This window comes from Rhinolophus hipposideros (genome assembly GCF_964194185.1).
Source record: "Rhinolophus hipposideros genome assembly, chromosome: 3".
Classification (NCBI taxonomy): Eukaryota; Metazoa; Chordata; class Mammalia; order Chiroptera; family Rhinolophidae; genus Rhinolophus; species Rhinolophus hipposideros.
Genome location: NC_138049.1, coordinates 72,561,518 through 72,589,201, shown reverse-complemented (window position 1 = coordinate 72,589,201; position 27,684 = coordinate 72,561,518). Strand labels below are relative to the sequence as shown.

Sequence of the window (27,684 nt, the reverse complement as noted above, 5' to 3'; positions counted from 1 at the left end):
CGTCTTTGTAATTTTACTTCAAAGATGGCATGCCAGACACTATATAAATTTGAAAATCTGTTTGCATTTGAGTTTTCAAATTAATTAAATTCACTTTAACCTGAGCTGGTAAATACACAGTATGAGTTTTGTCACACCTTTCTCCCAGATCACTAATCGGTTACGGCATCCTTTGAATGCTGAGCCTGAGTACATTCCGAGAATCCTCAACACATCACCCAAAACACCTCTGCTAATAGATCAGAGTTTCTAGTCACAAGGATATGGGTTTGGCATTTTCTGCTCTTAATTGTTTTAAAATGAAATGTGATTAATTCTTATATGCTATTACTGTATAAATGCAATAGTGAATAACTCCTTTTAAAAATAGATGCCTAAGTAGCCTGGCTAAACACAAAGCTGATCAAACCTTAACAAGAATAGAACAGTGGAGAAAATAAATTCTAAAAGTAATGTTTATTGGGCCGGCTCCGGCGGTTAGAGCTCCATGCTCCTAATTCCGAAAGCTGCCAGTTCTATTCCCACATGGGCCAGTGGGCTCTCAACCACAAGGTTGCTGGTTCGACTCCCGCAAGGGATGGTGGGCTGCGCCCCCTGCAACTAGAAAACGGCAACTGCACCTGGAGCTGAGCTGCGCCCTCCACAACTAAGACTGCAAGGACAACTTGAAGCTGAATGGCACCCTCCACAACTAAGATTGAAAGGACAACAACTTGACTTGGAAAAAAAGGCCTGGAAGTACACACTGTTTCCCAATAAAGTCCTGTTCCCCTTCCGCAATAAAATCTAAAAAAAATAAAATTGAAATAAAATTAAAAAGTAATGTTTATTTGATGCTGTGGCAAAAGTTCTAAGACACTTACTCCCAAAGACACTCCCCAAAATGAGTGGCTATATCTTCAACTCTCAGTTTACAGACTCTAAAGTTAAGCATGTTTATGACCTATTCAAAATAATCATTGGAGTCCGAGGTTTGACTCAGCAATATGATAGCCAGTTAGAACCTTATTACTCCGGTTAAAATGAACATAATTCTGAGGCACAAAGTTGATGTATCTGATTATTCTAAAAGAAAATTCATTGGTGGGCTTATTAAACAATCACAAAATACTAATAGAACACCCCTTGAATTCAAGATTTAGTTGATGTAAGTAATGCAATCAATTTATACCACTTTGGAAATAATATAAGTCCAAATGCTAGTAGACTTGTTGTTCCATGTTGGGGCAGCAGGGATACAGTTGGGTGATAGGAAGTGTCCATTGTTTGTTTGTTTTTTAATAAGCCATTGACTTGCCGTGATGTTTATGTTGGAGTATTACTTTGATATGTTGATACTGTATAAACATTATAAACAAAATTCAAAAGCAAACTGCAAAATGAGAATATTATTTGCAAGTACTATGTACAAATATATCATTAATATGTTGATTAATCATTAATAATCAAAATATCAATAATTAATGATAATAAAGAGCTCTCATACATTTATACAAAACACTAATATATTAAAAAAGACAAAGTACATCAATAGATGATTCACAGAGAAGATAAATGAATTTCCACTCTAATATGAAAATATAAGTAACTTCATACATATACAAAAATACATTTAGAAAATTAGTAAAATTTACAACAAAAGAAAAATGTCATTAACAGAGATCAAGTTAGAAATTTAAATACTGGTGAGATGAGCACTCTTATATACAACTCACGAAAATGTAAATTGATATGAGGTAGTACATAAAACAAACTCTTCCTTTTCTTTCTGCAAAATAATTTGCAAAATTGTATAAAGAAACAAAGATAATAATTCATTTGGATTCAATAATCCCAATTTATGGTACTTTATCCTTAAGGTATAATTAGAGATGCAACCCAAAATTTATTGGCAAGGATTTTTATCAAAGTTTTAATGATAGCATTAGATTCCAAATTCCAAAACATTGGAAACAGATGATCAATAGTATGGAAACTATTAAACAAATTATGGTTTATTTATTTGATGGAAAATACATATTAAATAAGAATTAGGTATAAAACTGTATCTTCAGTGTAATGTTAATTTTGCGAATATAGTATATAAGTTATTAAAAAAGACAAAACTTAGAAAATTCATCAACCTATTCAGCAATTATTTGTGGGTGGTTAAATTACATATGATTTTTTTCTTTATACTTATTTTTTTCCAAGTAGTCTATAATGAATATATATTACTTTTGCATTAAAATTTATTTTTAAAAAGTACACTATGACACCATTCAACATGAAAATGTCATATCATTATAAGTGAAAGGGATATAAGAAAGAAAGAACAGACAAAGACTGTTGATAACTGAAACTGTAGTCACAGTGGTACCTAGGTATAATGTACTATAGAATGTGTATAGTAATTCCCAGCAAAACATGTGCAGATGACACAGCAGTCTTCTTACTAGCTCTAGCCAAGGCTAGTTCACACAATGGCTGGTCATCTTGGATTACTTTGTGTAGAGTTTGGGGAGGTCTCTCTTTTTATCCTGTCTTTCCCCTTACGCTTTGTTTCCTTACGTCTTATTACTTGGCCTACATCCTCCAAGAAATCTCTCTCCACCTCAACACACTGCAAACTTCATTCCACCAGAAACCTAGAGTATGTATTGTCTATATATCTCTTATTTTGCCGGTTAAATTAGATTGTCCTGTCTTTTGGATTCTTTTTTACATTGAGATTTTGATGCTCCAACTGGATTTTTAAACTCCACCAGGGAAAGAATAATTAAAATTGTTTTAAAGCCCCATTCAGTCATTCAAGAAATAGCTACTGAGCACATATTATGTTCCAGATACTGTTCGAGGTGCTAGGGATATATAGGTGAAATTTTTAAAACGAGAGAGAGAATAAGCCCTGCCCTCAACAACTTACTTACAATCTAGTGGGGAAGGCTGGGACTTGGTGCAGTGTCATATGCAATGACATGTCACAACAGATTACGACAATGGTAGTGATAGGAATGAAGACAAGAACAATGTATGTGTTTTCTATTGCTGCCATGACAAATTACCATAAATTTCATGGCTTAAAACAACATTCAAATATCAGCTCTCAGTTTCTGTGGCTCAGAAATTTGGGTACAGTGTAGTTCAGTTGGGTCTTCTGCTTAGTCTCACATGATAAAATCAAGATATCAGCAGGACTGCATTCCTTACTGGAGGCTCTAGAAAAGAATCTGCTTCCAAACTCATTCAGTTTGCTGGAAGAAATCATTTCCTTGAAGTTGTAAGACTAGGGTCCCTCTTTCTTTGCTGAGTGTCAGCTGGAAGGCCCTTGCCTCCTAAAGACTTCTCTTTGATTCTTATACATGGCTCTCCACATCTCAGTATCAGCAACAGTGTACTGAATCCTTCTCACACTTAGAATCTCCCTAACTTCTTTTCTTGCTCCTTTCTTGCCTTCAGCTGGAGAAAATTCTCTGCTTTTAAAAATACATGGGATTAGGTTAGGTCCACCTGAATAATCCAGGATAATCTCCCCATTTTAAGGTCCATCACCTTAATTACATCTGCAGTCTCTTTTGCCATGGAACATAACATATTCAGAGGAGTCAGGGATTAAAGTGTAGACATCTTTAGGAGGCCATTCTGTCTACCACAAATAGTAATAACAAAGAACAACTGTATGAAATATTCCATACTAAAATTACGGATTCAACTCAAGAAATTTCATTGGAATCCATAAACCCCAATGTTTTTTCTTATGACAAACATTTCTACCATAATTCTGATTTCCTGATGACCAGATCTAGAACACACTTACAATCTTTTGCTTGTCAATGTTTTAAATTAGCAGAAACCATTTTTAGCCATAGTAGAGGTGTCTCCTTAATTACCCAAGTGCCATTTTTGTTGGTTCAACTAATTTAGTCTCATCTTTGTCTTAACATCAGTCAGACATTGAGAAACCCAAGGGAGACCCACCGCGGGGCTCCGAGGAGGTAGTTTGGAGTCGCCAGCATGGCAGGGACCATGGTCCTGGACGATGTGGAACTCGGGAGGCGCAGAGAGATTACATGGACTTCTTGGATGAGGAGGTGAGGGAGGTGCTCAGTCGCGAGGTTCTGGATCGTGGAGCCCCTAGGGACGCAGACAGGCCGAGGGAAACCATGCGTGACACCGCCCCACGCGTGACGCCGCCCCACGCGGAGCAGCGACCCGGCCGGGAAAGGTGGAGGCCCGCCAGGCCTGCAGACTGCCGCGGCAGAGGGGGCCGGCGCTAGGACCTCCCATCTCGGTCTCGTGAATTTTCTCGTGGTGGAGTCAGTCCGTACTTGGTTTCCTGTAGGTGAGCCTTAGCGATCTTATAACGTTCTTCTAAATACAAGTGATGGCGGAGTCACGCGAAAGGCGACCGGTTTCCTTCAAGTGCAAACAAAGTGGACAAAGTGGCAAAGCCCACTTTGACCTCTTCGAAATCACTCTCGATTCTCATAATTTGGGGGGTTGGGTGGGGGGAAGTACTGCTATCCGACCGTAGTGATCCGCGGCGTTGTAGGGTTCCCAGATTCCGTATTAGAGACTGACTTCCTATTGGGAGGAAAATACTTCCTAATTTGGCAGCATTCTTTTTCAGTACCAAGTGAGATGCAGACAAAAAATGTTTGTGATGCAGGTAAAGGTCTAAGGATGTTGGTAATGCATCTTGAAGGGTTGCTGATGCTGTATCTGTAAACAAATATCTAAGGCTCCCAACTCCATTAGGTCTGGATATGAGAACTCTTTCTGTACTATACAGATATCGAGAAACCCAAGGAACAAGAGAAGTTTGTTTTGGGGTTGGGATAAGAAAACACTGAGCTGTGAATTACCTCCTAACACTCAATTATGCAGCTTCTCCACAAGACAAGATCAGATCCTGCAGTAAATAGAAAGCACACCTGGAAGGTGGGGATATTATAAAGAAAGCTGTCTGGCCTCCTTTGGAATGGAAAGAACAGAGTGGTCAGAAACTAATCCTGTGGTACCACAAACAGACCTTCAAGAGATTGTGGAGGGGACAATGCCAAATTCATATGACAGTCAGCTCTTTTAATGCTTGTACAGTGCCACTTATTCATCTGAGTAGGCATAAGGAAATGTTTTCAACCCTGATCCCAGACACAGAGAGGTGGCCCAGGTTTAGGCCACTCCCTGTCGAGGACAGAGTGCCACTCAACTTTGTCTTTGCCCACAAGGTGAACCAGCTGTCCAAGACCACTGACATCACAACTTGAGGGATGAAGAAAATATATTCAAATGTATATAAATGTATTCAATGCCTGTTTACACTGCAGTGTCCAAACACCAGTGCTAGTTGGAAAGAAAAATAATTAAAGAAGAAAAATTATGTAGTTAATATTGAATTTGGGGACAATCAAATTTTTAAAATGTAGGCAAAGGTATTTTGTAAACATGAAGCAAAAAGATTTTTTTAAGGCTGATTGCTATTACTACTCTCAATTCCAACTCCTTTATCTCAACAATGGAAAAACTAACTCCAGAACAGCTTGATTTTTCTCAAGATCATATCATTCCCTTGCTCACAAAATTTTCAAGGGCAGTCCATTGCCCACAAGAAAAGGTTTAAATCACTTAGACTTTTATTTGAGGCCCTTCTGATGTTTATATGGATTACCTTTCAAATAAAATTACCAACTAATTACTCAACAGCTACTAAGGTTAAGACAGTTTTCAGCACTATGGGTATAGGCAAAGTTACAAAATATGTTCTATCTTAAATACGTTCTATTTCCCACAGGAATAATAACTACAATTGAATTCATCTGCCTGCAGTGCTCCAAGTTTAGCCTTGATTTTTCCATCTTGGCTTCTTATCGATGTCATCTCCTTTACCTAAAATGCTCTTCACCATCACTACCTCTTTCTTTCAAAATCCTACCCATTCTCCCAGGCTCTACTCAAATCTATCTCTTTCAGAAATATCCCCACCCTCTACCAGACCAGTGGTTCTCAACTAGGGCAATTTTCCTCCCCAGGAACATTTGGCCATGTCTGGAAATATTTTTGATTGTCACAAAGATGCTGCCAAACATCTTACAATATATAAGACAGTCCCCCACAACAGACTTCTACAGCCCCAAATGTCACTACACTAGAAGAAAGTGGTATCTCCTCCTCTGAGCTCCTATAACATCAGATATGTGAACAATCTTTCGGCATTTAGTATATATTTTCTTTTCTTTTTGCTATTTTCTTCTCTGTCTGTATGGTTTTTTTTTCCTAAATGATTTGGAAGTTTATAAGAGAGAGAACAATTTTACGCTCTTCAGCATCTCCTTCAATGTTTTATTCTATGCCTATAGCAGTCATTGATAAAAATCTCTATTGACAACAGTGATAAAACTGTTTTCCATTCTTCAGTACCAATGAATACTCCAGGCTTACGGTTACCACGGCCACATTTCACCAGTTCTGACATCCTCATGATTCCCTCATTTCTATGCTGCATCTTCAAACTCCTGCTTTCATAAAGATAGGAAATCCCAATGAAAAAAAAATGCCAGTGTCCAAAATTGGTCAGATGAATCTGGTTCAAGTCAAAAAAGCAATGGGTCAAGTTCAGCACAACGTAATAACATGTACCTAAATCTCTGTTTTATTTGGTCATCCACTTCCCCACATGCATACTTCATTACAGTACTCTGTTCTCTATAACTTCTCAAGAGCTTAGAGTAGAAAGGAGAAGGAGTCAGGTACCTGTGGCAATCCCTCTACTTTCAGTTATTGCTGACATAGGGTAAAATATCCTAAAAGCAGGATAGGGTTAAAAACTCAGCAGTGAAAAGATTATCATTCACCCTACTCCAATATGGAATTCAAAATCAGTTCAGCAAAGTTATAACTTCCCACATGTTTACTTACACACTGGTGCTTTTAAAAAAATATCTAATTCTTTCAAACAAAACCTTTCTTTCTCTTTCCTATTTGTCAGTGCCCTCAGCATATGCTTAGTCTTCCCAGAGGGAAATCAGCAGTGGCTAAAAACAAAATAAAACAACAACAATAACAAAATCATTGTCTGACATCCCTATCCTAACAATGTTTAAAAAAAAAAATTCTCTTTTAGGACATACATTTCTATGAATGCAAAATTAACCAAAGAGAAACATTTCCAAAATCTAATTTAATAGAAGTCTGGCCTATTCCTATAATTTAATCCAGAAAACTCCAGGGAGACTAGAACCACATATTCATTAAAAATTTTACCTACAAGAGTGGTTTTCAGTGGAGTGGAGGAGAAAGTGATTTTGCTTTCCCAGATAGGAGTTGCCAGATTTAGCAAATAAAAATACAGGATACTCAGTCAAATTTTAATTTCAGATAAAGAACAAAGATCTTTCTTTATAAGCACTTCATACAAAATGATTTATTTAATCCCCACAACAACTTTTAAAGATAGGTAGGGAAACAGGCTTAGAGAGGTTAAACTAAACTGGGAAGAGATGAATCCCGGTCTAACTCCAGAGCCTAATGGCTTGAACATTCTGATATTTACCAAGTCAGAACATACTTTTCAACAGGAACAAAATAAATTTTTATATATAAAAATGTCTCATTTAATTTTTTGGTCACACTTATATTTTAAAATTATTCATTCTTTATCTGATATTCAAATTTAAATGGGCATCCTGTCTTGTATCTGGCAACCTATCCCCAACGGGACATTTGGCAATGCCTACAGACATTTTTGATATCAAAACTAGAGATGATGCTACTTGCGTGGGTAAAGGCCAGGAATGCTGCTAAACATCCTACAATGCATAGGACAGCCAACCGCAAAACAGAATTATACAGGCCAAACTGTCAATAATGCTGGACTTGAGAAATCCTAATCTAGAATCACCTTTGCGAACATCTAATATGCCCTCTTTTAATCAGAGAGGAACAGAAAGCCTGGAGGAGTTAAAATAGTATGCTCTCAACCTCACAGCTAATTAGTTTCAAAGTTTGGCAACTTGGAGGCAAACCCAAAAAACAGTTCCCTTTCTGTGTGGCCAGGAAATGTTACCTACTAAAGCACATACACTTAAGCTATTCAAGAGTGTATTCCTTCAGACTTGTCCAATAGAGAACATCAGTCAAGTCCCTGGGTGGCCTCTAGCTGGGAGGAAGAGGAGGTATAGGGCTTGGTACAAAATTTTTGTTCAAATATTTTTTCAAATATTTTCCCCCAACTTTAATTTTATTTATAGGAAAAAAGGGGAAGTGAAAAGGCTGGGTTGGAATGAGTTCTGATTATGTCTCCTCTCCCCTACTCCCACTTTTTTTGACCTACAAAGATACATTGTTTGAGTCTTTGGGAGAGCTTAACTTTCTTTCTTCAAGGATCTCCCTACTTCTGGATAAGGGGAAATTGCTTAACTAGAAACCAACCCAAAGATGTTTTTAAGTATTACAAAAGAAAATGAAGGCAGCATTGAGGAAACCTACTAGAAATTATTTGGGGGATGGCCAAATGTCAGAGGCCTGTGAAATAACATGAAGTGGTGTACTGAAAATGTATTCATACGTCAATTCTTGCCACATAAGGTTTGCTTGGAGGCCCCAAAGCAAGCAACATGGCTCATCTAAGTAAAGAGCTAGCCAAGATAATCTAATGACCTAAGAATCTAATGACACTATCCACTGTCTCTGATCCTGCTTGGTTTTATTTCAACAGACCAATTTTTATTGCTTCTCTTCTGTGAGTGTCTGCAATGATTCCCTGCCACTGCTTACTGAATTTTTTTCCTAAATTATGAGTTGAGGTTTTCTTAAATGCAGTTTTTAAAATATTCAGTATGTTTTTAATTATTAGTCTGAATTTTTGGCAGGGCTGAACCAAAGAGGAATAATTGCTTTAACTATGTCATCAAACTAAGAAAATACTCATCCTACTAAAAAATTTTACATGAAACATAAAAACGAATTTAGGAAAGGCATATATCTTATTAGAGACTTGGGGAAAGAGTTTCTGACTTCCTCAGCTCCATCATTCAATCATTGTAAAACTTTCAACAGATATAAAATTTTGCCATTAACATTGCCCCTTCCAGGCCTGGTACAACTAACTTTTGAACCAACTGCTGCTAAAAAGCCTCATTTCACATATTGCCTGAGGCTCTTTCGGCAGCTGAGCCTTATAGGCAGCTGGCAGGTGGCAGCAGGCCTTGGGGTGCCTGTGCCTTTTGCTGAACTTCCCCAGGCCTGGTACTGGTGGCAGCCAGTCTCAGTTTGCAGCACGACCTCTCCCACACACTGCTAGGTCAAGCAGAGGCAGCTACCAACCAGGGTTTACTACATAGCTTCTATCAGGTAGCCCCAAGCCAGTCACAGGCAGCAGCTGACCTTGGCCTGCACCAGAGCCCCTCACAAAAGGCCACAAAACCAACAATATGATGGCCAGCTTCAGACCACAGCACAGAGCTACCATATTAACCCCACAAGCGGCACACTCAAACAATGATCTCAGCTGGCACCAGAGCCCACTGGGGCAAGTCCCACTCATTGGGACAGACCCTGCCCAGCGGCTCATATGCTGTGGTCGTGACCAATCCTCACAGCCAGTCAGCCTGAGGGTTAATCCCACCCATTGACATACCAAAAGCAATCCAGGCTCAACTACAACAGGAGGGTGCACACAGCCCACAATGGACACTCCTGGAGCATCCAGCTCAGGTGATCAGGAAGACTGAGCCACTGGGTCTTGGGAGACCCCTACTACAAAAAGGCACCAGCCAAGACTGGGAGACGTAGCAGATCTACCTAATACATAGAAACAAAAACAGAGAGGCAGTCAGAATTAGAAGACAAAGGAATATGTCCCAAATAACAGAAGAGGAGAAGATTCCAAAAAAAGAACTAAACAAAATGAAGGCAAACAAACTACCAGATATAGACTTCAAAGCAAAGATTATAAGGATTTTCAAGGAACTTAGTGAGAACTTCAACAAAGAGATAGCAAGCATTAAAAAGGACATAGAAACAATAATAAAAAAAGAGCTAGTCAGAAATGAAGAATATAATAACTGAAATAAAGAATACACTAGAAGGAATCAACAGCAGATTAGATGAAGCAGAGGACTGAATAGCAATTTGGAAGACAAGGTAGCAGAAAACACTCAATCAGAACAGCAAAAAGAAAAAAAGATCAAAAATAAATGAGGATAACATAAGAGGCCTCTGGGATAATATCAAGCATAACAACATTCACATTATAGGGGTACCAGGAGAAAAACAGAGAAAACAAGGGATTAAGAACCTATCTGAAGAAATAATGACTAAAAATATCCCTAACCTGGTAAAGGAAGTAGACATACAAGTCTATTTCCAAGGGACACAGAGAGTCCCAAACAAGATGAACCCGCAGTGGCCCATACCAAGACACATAATTAAAATGGCAAAGTTTAAAGACAAAGAGAGAATCTTAAAAGCAGCAAGAGAAATGCAGTTGATTACCTATTAGTGAGCTCTGATAAGTCTGTCAGCTGATTTCTCAACAGAAACTTTTCAGATCAGAAGGTATTAGCATGAAATATTCAAAGTGATGAAAATCAAGGATCTACAACCAAGATAACACTACCCAACAAGGTTGTCATTTAAAATTAAATGAAAGATAAAAAGTTTCCCAGACCAAAAAAATAAATAAATAACTAAAGGAGTTTATCACCACCAAACCAGTATTACAAGCAATGTTAAAGAAACTTCTTTAAGAAGAAAAAGGGGGAAAATCATAAATATAAATAATAACATGGCAATAACTACATACTATCAATAGGAAGGAAATAATAATGACTAGAATGGAAATAAATGAAACAGAGTCTAAAGAAACAATACAAAAGATCAATGAAACCACGAGCTGATTCTTTGAAAATATAAACAAAATTTATAAATGTTTAATCAGATTCATCAAGAAAAAGGGAGAGAGGACCCAAATAAATAAAATCAGAATTGAAAGAGAAGTGGCAACTGACACTACAGAAATACAAAGGATTATGAGAAAATATTACAAGCAATTATATGCCAGCAAATTGGACAAGCTGGAAGAAATGCATAAATTCCTAGAAACATAATCTTCCAAGACTGAATAATAATAAAATAAAAAACAGAAAATCTGAACAGACTGATTACTACTAATGAAATCGAATCAGTAATCAAAAAACTCCCTACAAACAAAAGTCCTGGACCAGATGGCTTCACAGGTAAATTACCAAACATTCAAAGAAGAATTAACATCTATCCTTAAACTATTCAAAAATATTCAAGAGGAGGGAAAGCTCCAAGCTCATTTTACAGGGCCAGCATAATCCTGATTCCAAAACCAGACAAAGACATTACAACAAAAGAAAATGATAGGCCAATATCCTTGATGAACATAGATGCAAAAATCTTCAAGAAAATATTAGCAAACTAAATTCAGCAATACATTAAAAAGATCATACACCATAATCAACTGGAATTTACTCCTGGAATGTAAGGTTGGTACACTATCTGCAAATCAATTAACATGATACACCACATACATTAAATGAAGGATAAAAATCATACTATCATATCAATAGATGCAGAAAAAGTGTTTGAAAAAATTTCAGCATCCATTTATGATAAAAACTGTCAGCAAAGTAAGAATCAGGGAAACATACCTCACCATAAAATATGTCATATATGACAAACCCATACCTAACATCATACTCAAGAGTGAAAAGCTGAAAGTATTTCCCTTAAGATCAGAAATAAAACAAAGATGTCCACTTTTACTACTTTTATTCAACATAGTATTCACAATCCTAGTTACAGCAATCAGACAAGAAAAAGAAATAATGATGTAATACAGAATTGTACACCTGAAATTATGTAATTTCATTAACAATTGTCACCCCAATAAATTTTTAAAAAGATGCAAAAAAAAGAAAAAGAAAAAGAAATAAAAGACAGCCAAATTTGAAAGGAAGAAGTAAAATTATCATTATTTGTAGATGACATGATATTACATAGAGAGCCCCCAAAAGATTCCACCAAAAAGGTATTAGGTAACTGATCAAAGAATTCAGTAAAGGAGCAAGATACAAAATTAACATTCAGGAAAAGGTTGTAGGGGCAGACAGGTGGCTCAGTTGATTAGAGTCTGAGCTCTGGGCAACGGGGCTGCTGGTTCGATTCCCACATGGGCCAGCGAGCTGCACCCTCCATAACTAGGGTGAAGTCAATGAGCTGCTGCTCAGCTCCCGAGTAGCCAGATGGCTTAGTTGGTTGGAGCATGGTCTCTCAACCACAAGGTTGCCGGTTTGACTCCCACAAGAGATGGTGGGTGGGCTGCGCCCCCTGCAACTAACAATGGCAACTGGACCTGGAGCTGAGCTGCGCCCTCCACAACTAAGAATGAAAGGACAACAACTTGACTTGAAAAAGTCCCGGAAGTACACACTTTTCCCCAATAAAGTCCTACTCCCCTTCCCCAATAAAATAGTTTTTAAAAAAGAAAAAGATATAGGTTGTAGTTTTATACACCAATAAAGAACTGTCAGAAAGAAAAATTAAGAAAACAAACCCATTTATAATTCCATCAAAAAAGAAAATAAATTACCTAGGAATAAATTTACCAAGGTGTAAAGGACTTGTACTTGGAAAATTATAAGACATTGAAGAAAGAAACTGAAGATACAAATAAATGGAAGCATATACCATGCTCATGGATAGAAAGTATTAACATTGTTAAAATTTCCATACTACTTAAAGCAATCCATAGATTCAATGCAATCCCCATCAAAATACCAATGACATTTTTTACAGAACTAGAACAAATAATCCTAAAATGTATATGGAACCACAAAAGATCCCGAATAGCTGCAGTAATCTTGAGAAAGAAGAAGAAAGCTGAAGGTATCATGCTACCTAATATCAAACTATATACAAGTTATAGTCATCAAAACAGCATGGTACTGGCATAAAAACAGACACATAGATCAATGGAACAGAATTGAAAGCCCAGAAATAAATCCACACCTATATAGTCAATCAATCTATGACAAAGGAGACAAGAATATACAATGGGGTAAAGTCAGTCGATTCATTAAATATTGTTGGGAAAACTGGACAGATACATGCAAAAAAATGAAATTAGATCCTTTTTACATCATATACAAGAACAAACTCAAAATGGATTAAAGTCTTAAATGTACGACCATAATATAAAACTCCTAGAAGAAAACATAGGCAGTAAACTCCCTGACACTGTTCTTACTAATATTTTTTTCTGATATATCTCTTTGGGCGAGAGAAACAAAAGAAAAATTAAACAAATGGGACTACATCAAACTAAAAGGTTTTTGCACAACAAAAGAGTATCAACAAAATGAAAAGACAAACTACTGAGAAGAAGATATTCACCAATGGTACATCCGATAAAGGGTTAATATCCAAAATTAATAAAGAAGTCATATAACTTAACAACAACAGCAAAAAAAATCCAATTAAAAAATGGTTAGAAGATCCGAATAGACATTTCTCCAAAGAGGACACAGACATGCTCAATAGACATATGTTCAACATCAGAAATCATCAGAGAAATGCAAATTAAAACTACAATGAGATATCACCTAACACCTGTCAGAATGTCTATCATCAATAAATCAACAAATAACAAATGTTGGTGAAGATGTGGAGGAAAGGGAACTCTCATACACTGCTGGTGGGATTACAAATTGGTGCAGCCACTATGGAAAACAGTATGGAGTTTCCTTAAAAAGTTAAAAATAGAACTAAGATGACCCAGCAAGTCCACTCCTGGGTATTTATCTGAAGAACTCCAAAACACTAATTTGAAAAGATATATGCACCCCTATATTCATTGCAGCATTATTTACAATAGCCAAGATATGAAAACAACCTAAGTACCTATCAGTAGAAAATTGGATAAAGAAGTGGTGTACATATATACAATAGAATATTACTCAGCCATAAAAAAGATAAAAATCTTACCATTTATGACAACATGGATGGACCTAGAGGGTATTGCGCTAAGTGAAATAAGTCAGATATTATATGACTGTACTTACATGTGGAATCTAAAGAACAAAATAAACAAACAAACAAAACAGAAACAGACTCATAGATACAGAAAACAAACTGACGGCTGCCAGACAGGAGGAGGGTTGAGGGGCTGGGTAAAAAAGGTGAAGGGGTTAAGAAGTACAAATTGGTAGTTACAAAACAGTCATGTAAAGTATGGCACAGGGAATATAGTCGAAATGATATTGTAATAACTATGTGAGGTGCCAGGTGTGTGCTGGACGTGTGAGGGGGAATCGCTTTGTGGATTGTGTAGGTGTCTGACCACTGTGCTATACCCCTGAAATTAATACAAAATAATGTTGAATGTCAACTGCAACTGAGAAATTAAAAACATGTTTTTAAAACAATTTAAATAAGAAAAAAACCCTCTTGGAAAATTCCCCTCTGTCATTGTTATTTATATTAATATCCACATTCCCATATGTACACATAATTTCCAGTTACTTTTTTTGATCCACTGACTTAATAGGGACGTGTCTCAATTGCAGCCTTCCAATTGTTAAATAGTTTCTGTCTCTAATATTTAGGTTATCCACACACTTTGCATTCCCAAGAGAATTAGAAGATATTTTTCAGAATCCGCAAGGCACTTATGTGTTTCCTGGAAGGCAACTTTCCCAAATATTTACATTAATCACTTCAAGTAAGTCAAGTAATTACAAGTAATTCCAATCAAATGTTATTTTGAAAAAGGAAATGCTACTGACTCCTGGCTATGATTTTCATCTTGTTAGGGAAAGCATTGGACCCTGAAACAGCGAGTAGAGATGGCAGTTGTCCTATGACAAGGAGCCTCCAGAATTCCTTCGGCCATTGGCTCTTGCTCTAAAACACAATAGAAAATCTTCCCAGCCCAGTAAGTTAGAGCATGTCTAAGGACTCTTTGGTTGGCACTACATGTATCTGTTTCAGTGCCCACAACTACGTCTTCTTCAGGAAGTGTAAGACATCATCAAGCTAACTAACACTATCAACGGGGCTTTGCTAAGTTTCGGCAAATACATAAAGATTTAAAAAGGATTAAGACACTCTCACCAGAATTTAGCACCCTTTGGAGTAAGTCACCGCTTTGCCATTTTAAAGCTTCCAGCAATTATACACCTCTTTGATGACTTAATATCATTTTATGTACATTTATATACTTTAAAAAAGAAACAATATTGCTTTGAGGAAAATCTAATATTGCCCTTAAAACAAACAGCTAAATTTTGTCTAAGAGTAATGTTAGATACTAAATCATTTTTGTAGTCGAGAATTCGTTATCAATAAATTATTTTACAAAGTAAATACCTTGGAATTTCAGCTACGTTAAAGAGAAATAATTATCAGAATTATTAATAATGATCTTCATTTTCCACTAAGGCTTGATTTAATACCCAGGTGAAAAGTTCCCCTTTTGAAAATGGGAAGTCATTCCCTATGAGACTCCATTGTGAGCCCCATAAAATAATTACATGCTTTTTTAAACAACACCTCAGAAGATAACCAAGACAATATGGCCAAAAGAGACTATAAAAGGCTGAGCTTTTCTGGGTGTTACAAAAAAAAGTCTGTTAAATTAGCACGTTTGATAGCTTTTTTCTTTTCAGCTTTGATGGACATGATTTGTTTACAAGAGAGATAAGACATGCTGATAAAGCTGATAAAAATAAAACTGGTCCAAACAAGCTGCTTTATGAAGAAACATGTAGTACTTTGAAATTTTTCTGTGGCCAAGATGTTGGGTACATAAGTCATGCAGGCTTTACGTAATAATCCCTCATGGAGCTTCCTTCCTATCTGATTTTTCACTTTGTTATAGTCATCTCATCAAATCTAATTCCAAGAACTCAAATCTCTCCTACTCTTTAAATCTGGGCTATAAAGAACCACAGCCACAAAAGTTATAATAATAACTAACACATACAGCCCTACTATGTGCTAGGCACTGTTCTAATCTAAATCATCTTGCATAATCATCAACACTACCTTATGAAGAGATACCATTATCTTCCCATTATACAGATGAGGAATCTGAGGCACAGAGAGCTTAAGTAGCTTGTGTAATATTGCTCTCCTAGGATTTCAGCTCAAGGCAGTTGGACTCCAGAATCCATTTTTTTTACAGCCTTCCTTGACACCCTAGATGAGTATTTACTAACTTAGGCATTGAATTTTTCATTTGCGTAAAATTATATTTACATATATATTTTTAAATGCAATTATATGGGTTTTTTTACCAATATATTTATTCAATATAATATTATGAATATTTTTCCACGCCTTCATAGAACAAAGAGAAAAACTAAGTCTATTGTTTTCCAAGCACAGAAACAGTTGAGAAGTTTGTCCTGATTGATATAATTTCCCTCAGGAAACTTGCAGATTGAAACATACAGTTCAGTAGCCAAATCATTCCTGGACATCCCTAACATTTGATCATAGATCCAAGGGACATCAACAATTATTTAATTTTTCTGGACCCCTTTCATTCTCTGATTTTCAAAATAAGGGTGTTAACTTAGGCAATCTCCAGATTCTATGCACTAAGGTGCCTGGATACTCACACTTAAGAATTCTGACTGAGTACCACTTTACCAAGTGTAAAGTGTGTGCGTGTGACATACATGTTCAGTGGAAGAGAGGGCAAGGTGTGAGTGATGAGGTGGGGCAACAAGAACTTTCAAGAGAGATCCAGTCTCATGCAAAGGCATAGCCAGCCCTAGAGTCAGTCAGGAGATAGGTGAGATAGATTATTGGCAGTACCCTTTCCCAGCAGCACCTCTTACCTCTCTACTTACACCCTTCAGTCTCCATGCCCCATATTTGGTATAATGCTTCTATCACTTGTCTTTGTCCCCCTACCCTGTGAAGCCCACATGGACCTGCCCTTTCTGAGTATTTCATATCTCCAGGGCATGGCTCCAGATATGTTACAATCAGAGGTGACATTTTAAATATTTAACAACCAATCCACATGATGCCAGCTGAAATGCTGAAGTGAGATTTTGAGGCCCCCTGCAGTGCTAAACGTGAACCCTTTCATTTCTGGATTGCAGGGAGGCCCACAGAATCCCATGGGAGTTGTCACACAGCTGCAATGGCAGGATCACCAGCCAAATGGAAGCACATTGGCTTAGTCAGAATAGATAAGAGCTGTAAACAATCAGTTTGCCCATCTTGGCATATGCCAACTTAATATAAATCCTTCCAATGACAAAAATAATTGAAAATAAGAATAAATCTTTATCGATTAAATCATATAGAGAGAATATATATAACTATACATATACAGCCTCAAAAAATCTTTCCTCCCTCACTCTAAACTCTAAAACATTCTCTCTAAAACTCAAGCTAAGCCTGGTACCCACACTCTGTAGCGTGTAGAAGTGGGTCATCAGTTCCATACAAGCTGCCACATTGCCTTTACACTTTCAACTTTTCTAGGTACCTTTCTAGCATCTTCTTTTCTCCACCACCATCAGGACCACAGTGGCCCAAGAGCCATTTAGGTGGAAGTGGGAGGGTTCTGGAGGGAAGATGGTGGGGCTTAAAGAAGGTGACTACCAGACATTTATTTATTTTTCATTGTCACATAACTTCATCTGAACATGAGATCTTCACAGTAGAAACAGAATAAAAAATGAGCTTATCATATGTGAGAAATGTCAAGTCGAAACATTTGGCTCTTGGTAGAGAGTAAATAAATGAGATGGATGAGAAATAGACATACCTCTGAGCAGAGGACCTTAACACGGAAGTGTCTGCGTGTAACACCATGTCCTATGGCCTGTGCATATCTTAGAATTGCTGCTCTCAGTGCACAAGTCAAGCTCACTATTGTACCCTCTACATGTCTCATACCTCCTTTCCCTAAACTATAATCTCATGGAAAGAGGAATTTAATTTATTCAACGTAACCACTACTTGGCATTTAGCATCCGATATGCAGCAACTAATCACTGAATTATCTTGTTCTATACAGTATGTGTCTGCATGGGGCAGGGGGATGGCTAGGGCTGAGCCTTAAGAGAAAGAAAAATAACTAGCTAATTATGCTCAAGTATAAACATAGCTAAATATCTTTTTTTAAAAACATAAATACCCAGTTTCACATTACTCAGTTAAGAAAGCAAATGAGCTGAAAATAGACTGAATGGGAGATGTCGATATTAACTTAAATGATATTTCTGAAACTTCCAAAATTTAAACAGTGCTCTGGGTATCATAAAACAAGTGTCCTTGTGCATAACATGGACCACTACAACATATTTGACCTAGAAAACAGCCAAACAGTCTTAACAAGAGAAATATTATTAAAAGCATTATGGAAACAACATAGTTAAACACAGAATAAGCTATCTAATGTTTCTTATCTTAGTTTATTCATATTAATTCCTTTAGATTTCATGACCCTAAGTCAGAGTTGGTGAATTTTTTCCTTATCATGTTATTTCTCCATCCAAAGAAGTTTGTAAATGGTCATATTTCTGAAGGAAGGTGTTAATTGAGTTGCTCACATTAGAACCAGTGAGTGTTTACTTAAAAGGGGTTAAAAGCAAGGTAGAGAACAGAGGGGATAGCTGAAAAAAATTGCTATGCTTCTGTGGCTTTTTTTATATCCATGTTTTATGAATTAAAACCATGGAAAACTATCATGATGTCTAAATATTTAAAAGGAAATACTATGCTTCACAGAGGTCATTCTGGCATGGATGTTGGACTGTTTCATGTCTGCCCTTAAGAATCTAAGACTTCAAACCCTTGATGTCATCCTTTTAAGACTATAAAGCTCCACAATTTTGATTAAACTTGTTTTTATAGGACTCAGGCCTGATACTCAAATACTCACGTTTAATTATTTCATTCTTTTAAATTAACAGCAAAATATTCTTTCCATTGACTTAAAAAGAAATTATTTATGTTGCAGTGATAAATAAAATATATTTAAAGTACAGTAATTTGGGTTTAACTGCTAAAAATACTATGAGGCTTGGAGGTAAAAAAAAAAAAAAGAAGAAGAAGAATACCAGCATATGCCCTAACATGGCATTGATATTAACAAAAAATGCTAGAGTGCTTTCTGCAAAGATGACAGAAAACACTAAACATTCATGCCTGCAGGGAAACGTTTCTTTTTTCAAAGCCAAAATTATGTCTGAACATTTTGTGAAGGTTTGCAAAGCAAAATTTATGGACCGGTCTTCTCCTAACTCATGTTAAGAACAAAATGATGACATTTTTATCCCACCTCACAGCCAGCCAATTCACATCTTCTGATGTACAAAAACTTGCAGTTCATTAAAAGAGACTATTTGTTTACCTGTCAATAACACGATTTCCCTTCCAGATTGTTCTCCCAAATCTGTACTTGCATATCTGACAGCCTACTCAACTTCTTTAACTGACATCCTAAATTCAATGTGTCCAAAACTCAATTCCTGGTCTTTCCCTTAAACTGCTCCTCTTCAGTTCCATACTTCCAGTTGCTAGATGAAAACTATGGAGTCATACCTAACTATTCCCTTTCTCCAATGTCCACATCAAATCTATGCAGAAATCTTACAGTTCTACTTATAAACTATATCAGGATCTGACCATTTATCACCACTACCATTGCTACCACCCTAGAACTAGCCACCATCATCTTCCACCTGGATATTGCAACAGCCTCCAACTGCTCTTCTTGCTTCTGTCTTCTGTCCACTACAAGTCAGTGTCTTCTTTTTTTTTTCTTCTTTTTTTTAAGTATCTTTTTCCAGGGCCAATCAGCTCCGAGTCAAGCAACTGTTTCAATCTATTTGTGGAGGGCACAGCTCACAGTGGCCCATGTGGGGATCGAACCGGCAATCTTGTTAAGAGCACCGCACTCTACCAATTGAGCTAACCGGCCACCTCTCAATGTCTTCTTAACACAGAAGCTAGACTGAGCCTTTCAAAACTTCAGTCAGATCGTGAACATTCTCTGCTCCAGAATCTCTCAGAGTAAAAGTCAAAAAGACCTTACTTGATAGGGCAGTCTGTTACCACTCAGACCTCTTCTTCAACTATCCTCCTCGTTCACACTGCTCAGCCACACATCTTTCTATCCTTCGAACATGACACTCATGCCCCAGACTGAGGACTGTGCCCTGGTTTTTTTCTCTGCCTGGAATGTTCTTTGCCCAGGTATTCACATTGCTTACTCCCCACCTCTTTCAAGTCTTTACCCAAATGTCACCTCAATGAGGCATACTGTGACCACCCTATTTAAAATTACAGCCCTCATTTCTATTAGGTTGGTGCAAAATAATTGCGGTTTAAAAGGTTGAAAATAATTGCAAAAACCGCAATTATGTTTGCACCAACCTAATATATCTACACCCAGTACTCCCAATTCTCTTACTCTGCTTTGTATTTTATTTTTCATAAACTTTATCACCCTAAAACTCGAGAAATGAGTTACTTATTTGTTATGATTATTTGTAACATCCCCCCACCTCTGGCATGTAAGTTCCCCAAGGGAAGTGATCTTTGTTTACTCATATATCCCAAGCACCTGAAGCAGTAACCAGCACATAACAGGCACTTAATAAATCCTTGTTGAATTAATGAATGGATGAATGAATACAGTACTTTATCGAATAGTGGGAATTTGCTGCTAGTCCTCATACATGTATCCATTCATATATCCATTCACCAACAGTATCATCAATTAGCTATTCTGCACTCAATGCTTCCATGCCCCATTTTCCCATTAGACAATCTGACAATTAAAGTCTAGGATCACATTTGATGTACTAATCTACAGAGTTAAAACTATTGGGATGCAAACGACCTAAATTAAGAGATTCAATACTGTCCAATAGAACTTTCTGCAGGGAAGGAAATGGTCTATATTTGTGCTGTCTGGGTCAGTAGCCACTCGTCACGTGGTCTATTGAGCACTTGAAATGCAACTCGTATGATTAAAGTGGTGAATTTTGATTTTATGTTAATTAATTTAAATTTAAATCGCCACCTGTGGCTATACTATACTATACTGGACGCTAGACTAGACAGCGCAGCTCCAGCCTGTCCCTCTGCCTAAGATTCCCACGGCAGGTTATTAACTACACTACTGTTTTTCTCACGGAAGACCATTAACAGCCCGTTACCCTCTCTTGTTAACTGTCTTTTCTGTGGGTCATGAATGTGTCTTCTTTAACAATTATTGTTATTTTATCAGCTAAGGTAAAACTTTTATATTATACTGATGACTTATAAAATATGAAATCTTTGTGATTTGTAGATGATGTAATACAGAATTGTATACCTGAAATCTAGGTAACTTTACTAACAATTGTCACCCCAATAAACTTTAATTTAAAAAAAAAAAGTTTGCAGCATGGCAAAACAATGGGCAAGGCCAAGGTTGCCATGATGCTGAGACTTCATTTCTTTTGCTAAAATAAAAACTCACATAATTTTAAAAAGATATATATATATATGTATATGTATATATGTGTGTGTATATATGTATATGTATATATGTATGTGTATATATATATATATGAAACCTTCAGAATGTATCCTCTGAATCTAATAGCACATTTTACCTACTTCACTACTTGCATAATGTAATTTCTTTTACATTTTAACTTTATTTTGCAGCTTTAGTGAAGTGTAATTGAAGTACAATAAACTGTTCATATTTCAAGTGAATAATTTGATGAGTGTTGACATAATATACACCCATGGAACCATCACCATACATGATGTAATTTAAAGCTCAAATGATCAGAGTCACTGCTGACCCACAGGATGTCATTATGTCCCTCCCAGCAGCAGTTTTCCTTGGCCAGGATACACAGTCTAGTGAAAAACAGTGAGCTCAATTTCAGCTCTCACTACATCCTCACCGGTGTCTTCGTGCAGTGAACAGTATACACGACCATAAATGGCAGTCTTGAACACTGGTCTGTTAAACTCATTTTTAGAACATCCCCAAAGAGTCTGAAGCATACTCTCTGGTTTCCATTTCAAGGTGGTAGAGTGGAAATCTATTTTAGCCTCCTCTTCCCACTGCAAACTCTTAAAATTTTTGAAAGGAGTTTAATCCATATAACTGGAAAATAATATCAACCTTTGGAGGACCATACACTTTGAGAAAATACTGCAAAAGAGGAAGCACATGGGATTAGAATGAAGATTTAAAACCACAGTTCAAAAGAAATATAGGAGAGTGCTGCCAAAAATGTTAAGAATGGATACCAAGGACAAAAGGTAGTCTAGAGATGACAGACAGTGTGATTGTTAGAGGACAACAGCAGGAACAGCCAAGAAGTTGAACTGTGTACATCCCTTCTATGAACCTAGGCCACATTTTGAGTCAAAGTACAGCAACAGGAGTTAATGCTTTCAGCTGGAAGCAATGGGTAAGGGAACCTAGGTTAAAGAAACAAAGCAGCATTCTGGATGCCATGGGTAGCTGGATTTACCCAAGAGGGAAAAGACATCACCTTACCTACCAGAAGCTAACTTCTGAGGCACCTACCCAGTGGCAGTCCTATCCCTTACACATGTTCTTTTGGTTTTTACATGATAAAAAATTATAGGTTAGCTCTTTCTTTCACCACGTTTCGTTGGAATTGGGGTTTTTCTCGCTATTTCTGGGCTATACTGTTCTTTCCAGGCTACTTTGTAGCAACTTCAGAGTTTTGAGCGTCACCTTCTGCTCGAACCCTTTGGGGGATCTTGGAGGAGCTTCAAGCTGTGACTAGACTTCCAATGGACTCCCCAATGAATCTTAACCGAACCTCCACCCCGGAGTCTCCTCAGATGCCCAGTGAAAAAGATTCAGCTAGCTCTCAAGCTGTCAGAGAAGTACTAGCAAAGAACCTTAGTAACTTGACTCTCAGCCCTAGTACCAAATTCCCTTCCCTTCTACCAGAATGTTCACCCCAACAGCAGGACAGAGAAAAAAACTTACAGGGGCTTGGACTGGGGCTGGGTCAAGGCATAGTCTACAGGAGGAGACACGGAGTAAGGACACTGGCAACTGCTCAGAAAGAAAGGATGCAACGGATCTTACAAGTTATTAGATACCGCACCCTGTCTCTGCTTCGAAAGGACCCACAGGAAAGGAAAATTGAGATTGAATCACGATTCAGAAGATTTAGATGTAGCTGTCCTTATTGCCTATGTCATGGAGCTCCTTCTGATAATATTAGCATGGAGAATAATGATGACATGGAGTCCATTTAGCCAACAGTACCTTATTCTGGTACTGTTTTATTTCTTGCTAGTAATTTTAGGATTATTATGCAGCAGCTAGGAAAAGCTGTTCTACGCTAGGACAGACTATACCAATCAATATTTTGATAACCTAAGATATAAATTCTGTGATGTCTTTTTTCTTGCATTTTTTTCCTGTCTACTTTGATACCAAAGTAACTTCTAAGGAATCTATGTAGTTTGCATTTGAATGACTTCAATATACTTCAGTTCCACTTTTTTATTTGACCTAAAGAAGCACTAATAAGTCTTGAGTATTGCCTGTGTATTTTCGAAGCCTGGAGTCAGTAAGATGAAACCCATCATCAAGAATTAGAAGCAAGTAACTTTTGTGTGAAAAGAATGTGAAAAAGAAGACATTGGGTGGTTTGGCTAGAGCATGATTAAGGAAGGGTGCATTAGATGCTCTGGTTTTCAAAGTTTTGATTTGTAGCAAATTTTTTTGATGTGCTATTTCAATTTTCAGTAGCAAATAAATGTGTGTATAGGGGATCTTATTAAAATTTGAGGCATATTTGAATAATTTTTTAAAAATTATAAACTTGGAATCAGGAAAGATGTCTGAAATAATACACAATAAAGCAAAAGTCATAAAAGAAAATATTACAAATTTGACTACATAAAATTTAAAATATATGAATGACCAAAGCACTTTAAAAGTTAAAGGATAAGCAACATAAACAACAAAAGATAGGAATTAACAAATCATTTAAGTAAAAGAAAAATAAAATAATTGATTAATGGCTAAGGATATAAACTGGCAAGTCATAGAAGAAATAACAAAAAATTGTCAAGATTTATACATGGTCAAGATTTATACAATCTGGCACTCAACCTCACTTTAACAGAGGAAATTCAAAATCAATGAGTATATTTCTACACAGCTAGAGGAAATATAGGTACAAGTAGCCACTTAAGAGGTCACCCCAAAGTTCTACTATTAATATCTACCCCAGAGAGACACTTAAACCATGTGCCCAAGGAGCAAGTTCAAAGATCTTCATTGCAACGTTATTTGTAACCGTGAAAAATTCAAAGCAACTTAAATATTGACAAAACCAAAAATGTCTAAATAAATAATTGTGTACCCTTTCTATGGACTAACATGTTGCAATTTTCTAAAATGAAGTTGACCTATATGTACTGACATGAAAAATTGGCTAAGCCATATTGTGAAGTAAAATAACAAATACATATGTTATAATATATATACACATAGATATCTTTTCTATCCCCATGGAGAAAAGTCTGGAAGCATATACATTACATTGTTAATAGTAACTCTTTCTAGAGAGAAGACTAAGATAGGAGGCATTGGAGAGGGGACTAATCAAAGGGTACTTTAGCATTTCATTTATCTTGCATATAGCATTTGACAAATACAGACTAACACATACCTATATTCAGATATAAAAAAATAAATAAAAATAAAAATCACTTACTAATTCTGAAAAAAATGTTTTCAGGTTTAGACAAACTTATTAAAAGATTATTTTTAAAAATCTCTTATATTTCAAGTAATTTTTTAAAAGAAAAATAATTCATCTAATTATAATTTTCTTGTTTAAAAAGACTCACCTAAAAAAGGAGGGTTACTTTAGTTTGATCCATTAAGTTTTAATTTTTTCATAAAAAGAATCAATTACTACAACCAAAATGTCCTTCGATAGATGAATGGATAAAGTTGTGGTATATATACACAATGGAATACTATTCGGCATTAAGGAAAGATGATATAGGAGCATTTGTGACAACATGGATGGATCTTGAGAGTATAATGCTAAGGTAAATAAGTCAGACAGAAAAAGCAGAGAACCCTATGATTTCACTGATATGTGGTATATAAACCAAAAACAACAAAAGAACAAAACAAACAAATGAGAAAGAAAAACTCATAGACACAGACAATAATTTAGTGGTTACCAGAGGGTAAGGGGGTGGGGGGAGGGAGATGAGGGTAAAGGGGATCAAATATATGGTGATGGAAGGAGAACTGACTCTGGGTGGTGAACACACAATGGGATTTATAGATGATGTAATACAGAATTGTACACCTGAAATCTATGTAAATTTACTAACAATTGTCACCCCAATGAATTTAATTTTAAAAAAAGAATCAATTACTAAGGTAATTTTAAATTATTTTTAATGTACAAATATATGTCATAAAAGTGAAATATAATAAAACTTGAAATATGAGAGATGAAGTTACAATAAAGTACTGTAAGCAAAGTTGTTTTAAACTGGTAAAATCAATGAAACAACAGACAATAAATCTAGGCTATTTCTTCCTTTATTTAAGCTACTTCTACCTTTCATTCATAGTGCTAGAGAATCCAAAGAAACTGCATGTCACACCATATCCTTTACCCTCTGGTCTTAAAAAAAAAAAAGAAAGGTAATCTTGGGTGGAGCTTTATTTTTTGTGGCTGTTTTTGGATGAAGTTTGAATTACTCACACAGGATACTATAAGTGCTCTTTAATTTCTAATGTAATTACTCTGGAAACAAGAGTCACTCTTATAACGCAATTATAACATTTGAATGTTAATTTAACAGAACAGTCTTTCTTAAATATTAGTTCAATATGTATTGGGAGAAAATTTTTATAATTTAAGAATTATCTGTTTTTTAGAATTTTGATTCCCACATTGACTGTTTTGTGATAGGGTGTTAAAGGACGAATTGAATTTGCCTTTTACTATGAAACGTAAAACTGTGAAGACCAAACATATAAACATTTATTTCTTGATAACCACAAATGGCCTATGATTAAGATAGAACCTGATAATTTAAGGAAAATTAACTTGTCTAAATTGAGAATAGAAAATAATTCATGAATGTACTAATTTTTCTTTCTCCTTCCCCATTAGTCTTCAGCTATGACACGTATAAACCAGTGGGAAAACATTAACTATGGTTAATGGACTGAATGGATTTATTAAAAAGAAATATTTAAAGAACTAAAAGCATCAAATTATCTCCACAATACATATGTTGGTCACAGAGACATAATATAAAGTATGTCATAAATCTTACTTCCAAAAACCCCATCTTGAGCCCCATAGTTTTGAAAGAAACAGCACATTTCCAAATCCCAAAGTGTCTTAGCCATATTTTTACCTTTCTTTTGTAATCCCCTATTTCAATATTTTCCTACCATTTTAATTAAGGTCTATATTCTAGGGGGACGATTGTGGGCACAGTAGAGCGTTGGCCTTTTGAGTCAGTAGAGTTTGGATACAAAATCAGGCCTACCTGCTTTCAAACTGACAAAACTTGAGAAGATCATGCATTGCTTTTTTAACTTTATAGAAGATCACTGTGGAGTATTATTTCTGAATTTGCTTTGCTAAACCCAACGTGCCTATTTATAACAGAATAACAATTTAGGTCATTAAAATATGTGTCAAATAAAAGAATAATAAAAGCAAAATCCAAGTGAAAATAACTAAAAAATGTCACCTTAAGTCAAGCAAGTCTCAAGTCTCAAGGGCCCACTGGAAACATAAGCTAGAATTAGGCACGTTTACTATTTAAAGAAAATAACATTGTTAGAATGTTGTTATTAGAATTGTTAGAATATTTTGAATATATTTAAAGGAAGATGGAAGTCAACTGAAAGAAAAGAAATTGCCTAAACTATTCTATTTATGTTTCCTGAGTAGTATTTGAATACCAATAGAGTTCAGACCAGCAAAAGAAATGAGCTGCACTAGGATTCTCAGGCAGGGGCAATTTCCCCCCTCAGAGTGTATTTGACAATGTCTAAAGACATTTTGCGTTGTCACAGCTTGGAGTGGGAGGTACTACTGGTATCTCATGGGTAGAGGACACTGGTACATAAGGATAAATATCCTACAGTGCACAAGACAGGCCCGCACAACAAAGAATTATCCAGCACAAAATGTCAATTGTGTTAAGGTTGCGAAACCCTGAGCTAGACCACAAGGGAAGTCAGTGGTGAGACTTCCCATAACAATTCATGCAGCGAAACAGGCTGGATTAAGGTAAAAAATGATGTTAAGTTTACAAAGGATGAAGTCATATGGAAATCCAAGTTTAGATTACAGTCTTCTTGTGTCAATCAAGTTATAATTCTGGTATCAAAAGGGACATTTTCGGGCATTAATATTTCCTGGAAAAACACACTTAAAATAAATATGTTTAAAAATAATAATAATAAAATAAAATCATACATTTAACTTTCTAAAGAGATAACCATTGTTAATATTTTGGAATATAGTCTTCTAAATTTTCCAATGGAATCGTAGATATTTTTTGTAATGAATGTTTGTTTCCAGTTTTCACTACAACAAACTGCTGCACTCATGTAGCTGTGATTCATTAAATGTCTTCAATTAA

General features: G+C 36.2%; 2 protein-coding genes across 4 annotated transcripts in view; one reads left to right on the top strand and one right to left on the bottom strand.

Annotated features, from left to right (window-relative positions):
• The window catches only part of FILIP1 (filamin A interacting protein 1), a 187,835-nt gene that overhangs the window by 138,293 nt on the left and 21,858 nt on the right, over positions 1 to 27,684 (bottom strand). The gene's annotated exons all lie outside the window — the stretch shown is intronic.
• Positions 22,813 to 23,289, top strand: LOC308494335 (developmental pluripotency-associated protein 3-like; the record flags this gene model as incomplete). Its single annotated transcript, XM_081042028.1, has 1 exon — positions 22,813 to 23,289. The coding sequence occupies one exon, from the start codon at positions 22,813 to 22,815 to the stop codon at positions 23,287 to 23,289; it is 477 nt and encodes a 158-aa protein (XP_080898154.1).